The 11,953-nt window shown below is 37.7% G+C and overlaps 1 protein-coding gene across 6 annotated transcripts in view; it reads left to right on the top strand.

The window, feature by feature from the left end:
* LOC108973725 (rab11 family-interacting protein 1) overlaps nucleotides 1-8,414 on the top strand; it is a 42,523-nt gene extending 34,109 nt beyond the window's left edge. For 3 of the 6 annotated variants that reach the window (XM_018941173.1, XM_018941171.1, XM_018941172.1), the window contains 5 exons: nucleotides 953-1,097; nucleotides 1,189-3,161; nucleotides 3,834-3,979; nucleotides 4,044-4,204; nucleotides 6,281-6,448. In XM_018941173.1, coding sequence (XP_018796718.1) covers nucleotides 953-1,097; nucleotides 1,189-3,161; nucleotides 3,834-3,979; nucleotides 4,044-4,204; nucleotides 6,281-6,350 — 2,495 coding nt within the window. In that variant the 3' untranslated portion in view covers nucleotides 6,351-6,448. Of the gene's footprint in view, nucleotides 1-952; nucleotides 1,098-1,188; nucleotides 3,162-3,833; nucleotides 3,980-4,043; nucleotides 4,205-6,280; nucleotides 6,449-7,878; nucleotides 8,008-8,332 lie in introns of those variants that run through there. The other 3 variants (XR_001993744.1, XM_018941174.1, XM_018941175.1) reach the window with 3 other exon arrangements.
* The last annotated feature ends 3,539 nt before the right edge of the window (nucleotides 8,415-11,953 follow it).

The following is an 11,953-nucleotide window of genomic DNA, read 5'->3' as shown; positions in this document are numbered from 1 at the left end:
GTGGTCTTCCTCTTCCTCTGCTTCCCCCGGCGGGTACTGCGTCGAATACTTTCAGAGCTGAAGTGTTTTCGTCCATCCGGGCAACATGACCTAGCCAGCGTAGCCGCTGTCTTTTAATTCGCTGAACTATGTCAATGTCGTCGTATATCCCGTACAGCTCATCGTTCCATCGAATGCGATATTCGCCGTGGCCAACGCGCAAAGGACCATAAATATTTCGCAGAACTTTTCTCTCGAAAACTCCCAACATCGACTCATCTGTTGTTGACATCGTCCAAGCCTCTGCACCATATAGCAGGACGGGAATTATTAGTGACTTATAGAGTTTGGTTTTTGTTTGTCGAGAGAGGACTTTGCTTCTCAATTGCCTACTCAGTCCGAAGTAGCACCTCTTGGCAAGAGTTATCCTGCGTTGGATTTCCAGGCTGACATTGTTGGTGGTGTTTATGCTGGTTCCAAGATAGAAGAAATTATCTATAACTTCAAAGCTATGACTGTCAACAGTGACGTGAGTGCCAAGTCGCGAGTGAGTCGACTGTTTGTTTGATGACAGGAGATATTTCGTCTTGCCCTCGTTCACTGACAGACCCATTTGTGTTGCTTCCTTGTCCAGTCTGGAGAAAGCAGAACTAATGGCGCGGGTGTTGAGGCCAATGATATCAATATCATCGGCATACGCCATCAGCTGTACACTCTTATAGAAGATGGTACCTTCTCTATTTAGTTCTGCAGCTCGAACTAGAAGCAGGTTGAAAAAGTCGCACGATAAGGAATCGCCTTGTCTGAAACCGCGTTTGGTATCGAACGGCTCGAAGATGTTCGATTAATAATATTATCATCATATATTTAGGTTGGTCATATATAAGTTCAAACCGTTTAACAAACTCATGGTTTCAGATAAAAAGAAATCTACTCTTTTCATTTCTTTCTCTCTCTCTCTCTCTTCATTTAGTTCAACGGGCAAAAGGTCTGCTGACTAAAGGCAAAAATGGCACCAACAACTGCTTTGTCACAATATCGTTGGGCAAGGAGAAGTATCAAACGTCTGTCAAGGAGAAAGCAGAGATGAACGTCAGCTGGAATGAGGAATGCGAACTGTGAGTAACCTCCGCCATAATTCGGAGTTCATATGTCCTCCATTATAACATAACAGCTTGAATTGTAACGATTTCATCCTTTACCATACAGTAAAATTCCCGACCAAGGCAATCGTGCTGAACTCGTTCTGACCTGCTTGCATCGCAATAATCTCGGAATTGATGAGTTTCTTGGCCAGGCCACATTGCCACTCAATGAAATGGATGTGTACGACCGTCCGCGCTCCAAATGGTTCAAATTGGAGAGTAAACCCGGCAAGGAGAAAAAGAATAAAGAGCGCGGTGAGCTGGAAGCGCGCATATCCTTCATTGTCAAATCCGGCTCATTGACCGATCTGAGCAAGAAGGAGAAACACAAGTCTTCCATTGGCCAACTGGCCTCTTCCGTGGGTGGCAGCCTGCTCTCGATAGGCACAATAGAGAAGCGTAAAGGCATTAAGAAGTTCGCCAAATCGATTGGTTCGAAAATGCATTTGAGCAGCAAGAAGAAGAACAAGGATGGCGATGATGTATCCAATTTCAGTGGTTCATTTGCAAGCATTGGCACGCCGAACAGCTCGAATGGTGGAAGTCGTCGTTACGGGCAACGTGCTGGTGAAGCTGATCCCGGTGTAATAAGTGAGGACGAAGATGAATTCGTCTTTGACAACTTGTCACACAAAAGTTCAGCAAGTTCGTTGAATATACGGTCGAGTTTACAACCGCCCACACAAAATTTTGCGCCACGTAATCCTTCACCGTTGCTGAACAAAGTTGGAGGTAAGCTATCGTCTAGAAGAGATTTGGTGGAGGAGGATCTCGCCGTAGATCCCGAACTAGAGGAGTTAGAAAACGACTTCAGCGTCCGTGCACGAACACTGCCGCCGCCCTCGAAACCACCACGCACACAACAACAACTCAACGACATGATAGCCTCGTCGCCGAAGCAGAAGGAACCGGCCCTAGATGAATGGGAATCTAAATTATATAAGCAAAACTTGCAGATCGGCAGTACCGATTCCTTGAAACGACGCTCTTGGGAGCAATCTCGTGTACCCCTACCAACTCCCAATGAAGTGCCCGAACAGCGACTATCAGCAAGCGATGATGCAAATAAGGTGGCAGAAAAGAAAGACGAACAAAGTGTTGTGAAACCAGCAAATGGGTTCTCTAACGTGAATAGTACAAAAGTGCATTCCGAGAGCGATTCTTCATTATCTTCGTCGGAGTCCGAAGCGGAAGAGAAGCAGGTTATGGCTGAACCGATTAAAACTGAAGTCAAGGAAGTCGTTGCTAAAAGGCCACAAGAACTTATTATAAACCCTAAACCCGTGACAGCTACACAAAACTTAAGTCTACTTTCTCCAGATGAAGAGACAAAAGATTTCAACGAACTCAACGCTTCATTTGCCAAATTCGAGCAACGCAATAAATCGCACTTATTTGATTTGGATACAGATAAGAAGTGGCACACACAGTCCTTCATACAGGCTGAATCCCAAGTGCCGCCTGTGCCAAAGGCCATGCCACGTAACCGTGAAAGGGAAGCGGAACTAAAGCGCGCTGAAGAAGAACGAGAGCGAGAGCTCGAACTCAAACGCCAAGCTGAGGCGCAGGCCAAAGCTGCAGCTGAAGCGGAAACATCGGCAGCGGCTAAGGCTGCAGCAGACGCCGAAGCCACAGCCGCAGCTCAGGCACAAACAAAGCGCCAGCGCCAAGCTGAATTCGAAGCGGCTACAATTGCCGCCGAGGTGGAACGTAACCGACGCGAAGCGGCTGAGCGCGAAGAGCGAAAACGTGCCGCAGAAGATGCGCGTCTCGAGGAGGAGCTACGCAGAAATGAGCAGCGCTTGCGTGAAGAAGAGGAGGCTTTACAAGAGGAGATGCGGCAGCGTGAAGAGGAGAAACGACGCGAAGCCAAGCGACGCGAGGAAGATCAACGCATATTGAACTTTGCCAAACGATCGACATCGCTCGAGGATGAACAAAGTCCCTACAGTAGCACGCCCGAGCAATCGCCCAGTGAGATTGTGAGTGAGAAACGCGAAAGGCGCTTGGGCAAATTCAAGTATCTGAATAAGCGAGGTGAGCGTTTGAGAGGGACGGTGTGCAGTGGTTGATGAACGTTTGTTGTTGTTGTTGGCTGTGGCGGCTAACGCTGGCGGATTTGTTGTAATCGAAAGTGAAAACGTACACACACACACACACACACTTCGAAAAGAAAGCTTTGTGTGTGTGCTCGTATAATGTCTTAACTAATAAATCTGACTTTGCAGCTGACATGATTGTGAAAAAAAAAAAAACAAAACACAACCAATACACATGCAGCAGTAAATGTTGTGCAATGTCGGCATGAAATGCTTTGACCTGATTTGTTTCGTTTTAGTGTACATATTTGTGAAAATTAAATGCACGCTTTTGTAATCAAGAAAATCAAACGCAAATCCGCCAGTGGATTTCATTTGTGCGCTGTCCACACATAAACGCAAATATTCATCATCACTCACACTCACATACTCATATACATATATTATCTATTTAAATACGCATATGTTTTAATTGGTTTTAGCAAGAGCTTACATGCCATACACACATACATATATACACTCTGCGTGTGTGTGTGTATATATACAAAAATCAAGCATTTGCATTAAATTTGCACTTTTCATCATTATTTACAGTATATTAACTGTGTTTATATCTCATGCATGCATATGAAATGGAAAGTTTTCCATTAACGATATTCATATCTTACAGAGAAAAGCGAAGATAATCGCTCAACACCAAGTCCAAAAGCCAACGAACGCATTATAATTGGGCATGAGAAGTCCACATCACACGCGGAACGTCGCTCGGAGATATCCGCCGCACTGGCCAAAAAATACGAGGGCAAATCACGAGAGGTTCAACTCAATTATTTTTGCCAAATGTCACATTGCATATTAAATTTTCTGTATTTTATTGTAGGAACTCATGCTGATCGCGAATGGCATGGAAAATGAGGCACTGCTACAGCGTCAACGTGTCAAAGAACTGGAGGATTACCTGGATAATTTGTTGTTGCGCGTGATGGAGACACACCCCAAAATATTGCAGAATCCCTACTCACGAACGACATCGGCAAAGAGGTAAATACAAGTCAAGTTGCAAACCAAGAAAATTAACTGTTTGACTTTTAGTATTTTTGTGCTGTCAATTTGTATTTTTTTTATTCTAACACTTTTACTGCGTTCACTCTTTATCTTTAACTAATACTTCATACTTCCATATTATGACAATCCACTACTAAACACCTAATTTGTTTTTAAATGCATCTACACACGCTAATGAAAATACATGCCTCGAATTCAAATCAAATAACTACACAGAAAAGTAAAGAGAAAAGACAGACGAGTGTTAGGGCTTCACCTATTACATCGATAAATGTAATAGCATATATTCACTTCGTGAATCTCAAAGAAAAAAGTTTACGAGTCATTATGTGTTATTTAATAAAAGTAGTCACGAGATTATGGAATGAAAACAACACGGCCAGAGGAAATGTACACAAAACTGTTTAGGAATAGTAGTAGCATTAACTTTTATTTTACTTTGTAATTCGGGGATTACCAGATCAAATACCGTATTGATTAAAAATAAATTTGAATCCAAAAATCGGATTAAAAATAAAAAATTATAAATAAATTTATATTTATGTTTTGAATTTCGAACTTTTTCGCGCTTGCGTACTGCGTCTTGTACCATTTTGGTTATCTTGTGCAAAGATAGCTTAGGTTGGGCTAGTCTGGTAGGGCATTGAGCCACGCATAAATCAGTTTTGATCCTTTGCGGCAGCACTAAAGTTCAGTTACTAGGTCCATAAGAAGTAATCATCCTTTAAAATACCTCCGTGTATTTTAACAGACTCTGTGACCTCACTATCGATACCTCCACACTTTCCACTGTAACATAACGTGGAGATCCGAGATGCTTACAGAGCAGTTTTTCCAATGCGGGACAAGTGCACACGAGATGATCCATTGTTTCCTTGGTGCCTTGCTCTAAACATTTCCTGCATTCTTCTCGATCCGTCAGCTCCATTCCGCGGACGTGTTTCGCCACCAGGCAATGAACAGTTAGTACTCCGATCATGAGCCTACAGTTTTCTCTATCGAGTGCCAATAGCATTTTGTGTAAGGAAAGCTTATTTTTAATCAAATATTAACTCAGTTTAGCATTTTTTATCTTATTTACATTTAATTTATCCTAATTATAATGTTTCAGTTAGAAATATGTCAATCTTTGCTTACTTTATCCCTTTCCATCCAACTTATTGATTTGTTGATTTGTTAAATAAGGTTGTTATTTGTTACTTTGTTGAAGTAAAAAATATATTATTAATTTCGATTAAAAATTAATATTTCAATATTACTTTTTTTTTTTTGAAAAAGGCGTAATCCTGCCTACAAGAACAACAAAGGCGGAGGGACTTTGTTAAAAATATTATTTTCGACGGATAAGATTTTGGATACTTTCACAAAGCCGAAGAATATAATAATATTTTTTTAATAATAATTTTAAAAATTAAACAAATAAAAGTAAAAATATTTATAAAAAAATTATAAATATAATTTCATATGAACTAATTTTAATGTCAAATAATTAGCAAAATTAAAAAAATAATTTATAATTGTTTATAGAAAAMAAAACTAAGGGCTTTCAAAACTTTCTTAGCCCCTGAAAGAGATTCTCCAAGAACCGCAGCACACCGCAAGTGCTAGCCCTCCGTTTGAACATCTGATATACTTGTAGTATATTCGTTTCGCTACTCTCCAATGTTTTTCACATTGAAGACAGCTAACGTTAAAAATATTTGTAAATATCCTCATATGTACATATATAAACCATTTATAACATACAGTAAATATTGATAGTTTTTGTTTACATATTGGCTGAAAAATATGCTTGCTCTCATCACTTCTTGAGTTACATGCTTGAATAAAACTAAAGAATTCATTTAACCAAATAGATTATGCTAGTCATCTGCCATTGAAACATTGATAATTTATATTCATAAGAAGCATGTTTAAAGGTTTTCCTGTGTCCTGTGAATAAACTTGTGGAAGTACATAATAGGCTGTCAAAAAAGTCTTGTATTTCTTGTGGTATTTTTATTGAATTTTCAATTGTTCATACAATTTTTTTTTTTGATGACTCATGCCCAGCTCTTTGCCGATGCTACAGCTGCTACTATGCCGGTTTCTTTCGACCAATTCAGCGATTTTATCGCAATGACAATGACGACAGGCTTACCGGAGCGTGGCGCATCTTCGACCACGTCTACACCAGAGCGAAAACTTTGAACCATCGTAGTGCGGTGGAAATGGAAACTGTATCGGGTCCATAAACTGTACAAATTTTATTGGCGGCTTGAGATGCATTTTTGCCTTTATCGTAGTAGTACTGTAAAATATGCCGTCTTTTCTCTTTATTTTGCTCCATGTTTGCTACGCTATAACTCACGAACGACTTAAAAGAAACGACAATCAATCAAACACGTGTTAGCGCGTGAAATGAGCTTTCCATAAAGGTATAGCATGACCCGATGCGACGAATAAAACTAGAACTACGCGCTCTCAGCGCCAACTAGCGAAAATACCGCAAGACTTTTTTGACAACCAATACATATTTTTTATTTACCTATTTATGATCCCGTCTAAAAAAGAAATAAATCAGATCTACCATTTAACTCTTTCTTTCTAACCATTCGGCAATCATATCAAAAAAAGTTTCAATAATAACTAAAAATACTTCATCGATCCACTATAAATAATTTTAACGAAAAATCGTATAGTTGATATACATATCTACACCCCCACTTTATCAAATCAGTCGGTTCTCTACTGCTTTTGCAAGGTTTAAATATATGATCAACCTCCCCCGAGATACAATTCGCCTCCTTGTCGGACCTTTGACACAGTATGTGATATAGGAGAGAGCATATTAGACCATCGGTCGCAGTGCAAAGCGTCAATTATTTTCTATTTTATATAGAAGTGGCAAATTGCGGGCGTTTTTCGCCAACTATTCACTGCAATTTGATGAGTTGTTGTCAGTAGCATTCCCTATTAATTGAAAATCATTTCAAAAGCTTAGCATACCAAGGCAACGAATACCATTCTAAATTCCATTTAATGCATGTTAAAGAAATATCATCACAAAACTTTGGCTTCCTCTTCTTTACTGGCGTAGACCCCGCTTTAGCTGCTAAGTTTTACATATATCGACCGAACGCTGTTCAACCATACCATATTATCCAGCTCATTTAAGTTTAATTTTTTTATGCCTTGCCTATATTCCGAGCATCACACAAACGAACCTACACATTTTTATTCATTTAACATTTTTTTAATTATTTTTTTATGGTGTTTCAAGCAAGCGTTAGGAAAACGAAAGTCATCTAATCAAATAGCATTAAATTTATAAGATTTTCGCACATTATTTTCATAGGAAAGTGTCTTACATGCTATCATATTATCTACATTTTCTTAATTTCCCACTGTGTTGCGCAACTAATTCTACCTTATCCTTTATCTGTGTCATTTCAAAAGTCAATTTGGAAAACTAATCGAAATCCTACCACTCAACTGTGTAACTGTGTTCCTCATGTGCACCCGTTTCACATTTTTCGTTCGGCTTTTTGTATTTGCCTGTGACTGTCCTCTTTATTTGAAAGTTCTGAATGCAATTTCCAATTTTTCTTGTTTACTAATATTTTTATTCAATGCAATGCCGTTATGTTGTTTGTTATGCTCTTCTTCAGTTTTAAAAATTACATCAATATGAATGACTTTTTGTAAAGAGCGAGAGAGAGTGAAAGAAAGAAAGAAAGGTTGGCGAAGCGTGATGTATTACCAACCGATTGGCAGTTCGCATGTCATTGCCAGGACAAGTAAGCAATTTAAATACAATTTTTACCCAAAATTACCGTAATGTGGTGTATTTATAATTTATTTACTATTTTTTATAATTTTATGACATAAATAGTTGTGTTTAAAGGTGATAAGGTGACAAACAAATTCATCGCTCATTAATTTTAGCTTGAAAATGCAAACCGATTTTTTCCTCAACAAATATTACGACTATTAATTGTATGATGTTTCTATTACTGAATAATTTTTCATGCTTGCGAATGCTATATCACCCCTTCCAAACATTCTTTGTTGAAAAGAATAATTGTTTGCAAATTTTTCTAAAACTCTGGTTTCTCTTTGCAGCGGCTGAACATGAATGACAATATCACAGTTATTTATAGCAAATAGTAAAGTTACGCGCGCTAATTAAAAACAAAAACAAAAACGAAATGTTGCATGATTACTTTGAGTGCCTTCCAAGCAACTAAGGACGGACATAAGCGCTGTTAACACGGAGCCGAATCACCGAGTTGCCTTAGAGTGAAAATTCAAAGTGCTTTTTTAGACTAGTTATATACATATATAAATTTACACAAACAAAAACTTTAGCAATGTATGTGAAAATATATGTGTGCGAGTAAAACATAATTTTGCAATCAATGTCATTTTGTTAGTTAGAAATGATTTTGTTTCTACTAATACAGTTAAATTATTATAAAAAACAATATTTTTTAAGTAAAAGAATCACAAAATGTATTTAAACAAATTAACGGTATTTAATGCAGCGCACTGCAGCAACGTATACACCACAACTCAAGTTTTAATGATTTTAAATTTTACTCCCAGCAACGGAAAGCAAGCTAAGTTAAGTTAATTTATTAATCCATAATTTAAAAAAATTAATTTTTGTGCAAAATATATTATTTTTAACCGCAAAATCGTATGTTTATAAAATTTTGACATTTGTAAGCGCAAGTGACAGCTGTAAATAATGCAATAACGCGCGTAAACAAAGTATAAATATTTACAACAAAACTCATACTAAACTCTAAGCAACTATTTCTTCATTTTGTGTGTAAAAATTGAAATTTTTATAAATTTTAATTTAAATAACTTTTACAACACCTATAATTGTGACGTAAAATTAATTTAAGCAGTTTTTTTGACTCTAAAGCTATATTTCCACTAATATTTCGACATTAAATTTCTTATTGCATTAATTGCTATTCCAGTAAGGTATATAATATTTTTGTCAACGCATTTAAATTTTTTATGTTTATTTACATTTACTACATATATATTTTTTATATTTTTCGGTTTGGATAATTTTTTGTTGCTGGCATAAAATTATATTAATATAATAGTTTTAACTCTGACATTTATGTCTGTTATGTGTATGTGCTAAATTGTCGCGATATTGTAATTTAAATCTAAGTAAAAAAAATATTCAATAAATATAAAAAATTTCTACCATTAAGTTAACTGTTTCAGTGATAAACATATAAGAAACAAATAAGAGAGCGCTAAGTTCGGATGTAAATGCACATTTCATACACTAGCATTTTGAAAGGATCAACGGTAGCGAAATAACGGGTGATCCAAGTGAATGTATTTTTTTCAATCGCCTCTTTTTAACAGATCACGCGGGAGTCGCGTCAAGCTTTTTAAATTGAAAGCGTGCAAAATACACCTTGTGTAAGAACTGAAGCCGGTCGACCCAAGGAACATATGTAGCTTTGCTCTATGGGCTTATGAAAAGTTCCTAGCAAAAACGTTTTCTTTTCGTGCCAAATTTTATTCAGCGATGAGCTTCTTCTGTGGGTCAACCGGTATCTAAACAAGTAAAATTACCGCGTTTGAGACGAAGAGCAACCTGAAGAAATTCAAAAGCTGTCAATTCATCTAGAAAAAATAACGGTTTAGTAAAGTATGTGGGCCGGTGGAATCATCCGTCCATGCTAATGCAAAAGCAAGTAAGGAAGGGCTTAGTTCGGGTGTCACCGAACATTTTATACTCTCGCATGACAAGTTTCATCGAGACATCTCAATTTTTACTCAAGTTACAGCTTGCACGGACGGATAGACAGACATCCGGATTTCAACTCTACTCGTCACCCTGATCACTTTGGTATATGTAACCATATATCTGACGATATATACCGTTATTAGCAACTTTATTGTGAGAGTATGCCCTCTGAATTACATGAAAATATCTGAGAGATTTACCGATATTTTGGGTGAAAAATTAGGTTAGGTTAGGTTACGCACTGAGTTCTTCGTGTTCGATATCAGGGACCTTGAAAAGTTATAGTCCGATCACCACAATTTTTTCACAAGGGATACCTCAGCTCAAATACCGTATTTATGTACAGTTTTATTTCGCTATCGTCATTGGTTCTTAATGTATATATTATACAGAGAAGGCATCAGATGGTATTCAAAATAGCGTTATATTGGAAGAAGGCGTGGTTGTGAACCGATTTCACCCATATTTCATACATGTCATCAGTGTGCTAAGAAAATATTATGTACCGAAATTCATTGAAGTCGGTCGAGTGGTTCCTGTGATATGGTTTTTGGTCCATAAGTGGGCGACGCCACGCCCATTTTCAATTTCTAAAAAAAACCCTGGGTGCAGCTTCCTTCTGCCATTTCTCCCGTAAAATTTAGTGTTTCCGACGTTTTTTGTTAGTCGGTTAACGCACTTTGTATGGGAGGTGGGCTTGGTTATTATCCGATTTCTTCCATTTTTGAACTGTATATGGAAATGTCTGAAGGAACCGACTCTAAAGAGTTTGGCTGGTATAGCTATAGTAGTTTCCGAGATATGTACAAAAAACTTAGTAGGGGCGGGGCCACGCCCACTTTTCCAAAAAAATTGCGTCCAAATATGCCCCTCCCTAACGCGATCCATTGTGCCAAATTTCACTTTAATACTTTTTTTATGGCTTAGTTATGACACTTTATAGGCTTTCGGTTTCCGCCATTTTGTGGTCGTGGCATTGGGCCGATTATGCCCATCTTCGAACTTGACCTTCTTATGGAGCCAAGAAATACGTGTACCAAGTTTCATCATGGTATCTACTCAAATTACAGCTTGCACGGACGGACGGACAGACAAACATCCGGATTTCAACTCTACTGGTCACCCTGATCACTTTCGTATATATATCCCTATATCTGACTCTTTTAGTTTTAGGACTTACAAACAACCGTTATGTGAACAAAACTATAATACTCTCCTTAGTAACTTTGTTGCTAGAGGATAAAAACCCAGACCGATTGGTTAATTTCAACATTAAAAAATAGCCGCAAAAATCAGTGATTTTTCGGAGGGCCACACTGAGACGACCCCTTAATGCTTGTGAGGCATTCATTCAGTAAATTATCGCATATATGAAGAAGTACTAGAAAAATTTCCTTCCAGCTCTCCAGTGTTCCTGTAGCATCTATATGTTCAACGAAATCTGAAAAGGTAACTGTACAACGGTTCACATAAAACGAAAAACGGTTATTATGATTTTGATCGGTGTGTTTGAAAGGCAGCCATATTCTGTAATGGTCCAATCTGAACATTTTTTCGGAGATTGTATCGTTACCTTAGATAATGCAGAATCGCATGAAGTTATTTTGCAAATAAAAAAGTATGCCATAAAAGGGCTCTGTTTTAGTCGATCAGTTTGTAAGGCAGTTATATCTTATAGAAAGTCTATGTTAGAATGCTTATTCTGTCATGGTTGTCTGCCATGTATGCAAAATCTACAAATGTCAGATAGGTATATCAAAGACTAATGCGCCAGATAAACGGACATAACTAATTCCACTTAGCTCTTTACGCTGATCATTTATATACATATGTACTTTATAGAGTTTCCGAAATTTCCATCTGGTTGTAACAAACTTCCTGCCAAACACTTAATATATCCTGCTCAGAGTATAGAGATCAGAAACTTTCATTGCAGACTTAAATTGAATTGTGCCTGC

This window comes from Bactrocera latifrons, unplaced genomic scaffold (assembly GCF_001853355.1).
Source record: "Bactrocera latifrons isolate USDA-ARS-PBARC rearing strain unplaced genomic scaffold, ASM185335v1 scaffold_5, whole genome shotgun sequence".
Classification (NCBI taxonomy): Eukaryota; Metazoa; Arthropoda; class Insecta; order Diptera; family Tephritidae; genus Bactrocera; species Bactrocera latifrons.
The sequence above is the reverse complement of the archived record's forward strand: the minus strand, read 5'-3'. Positions and strand labels throughout refer to the sequence as shown.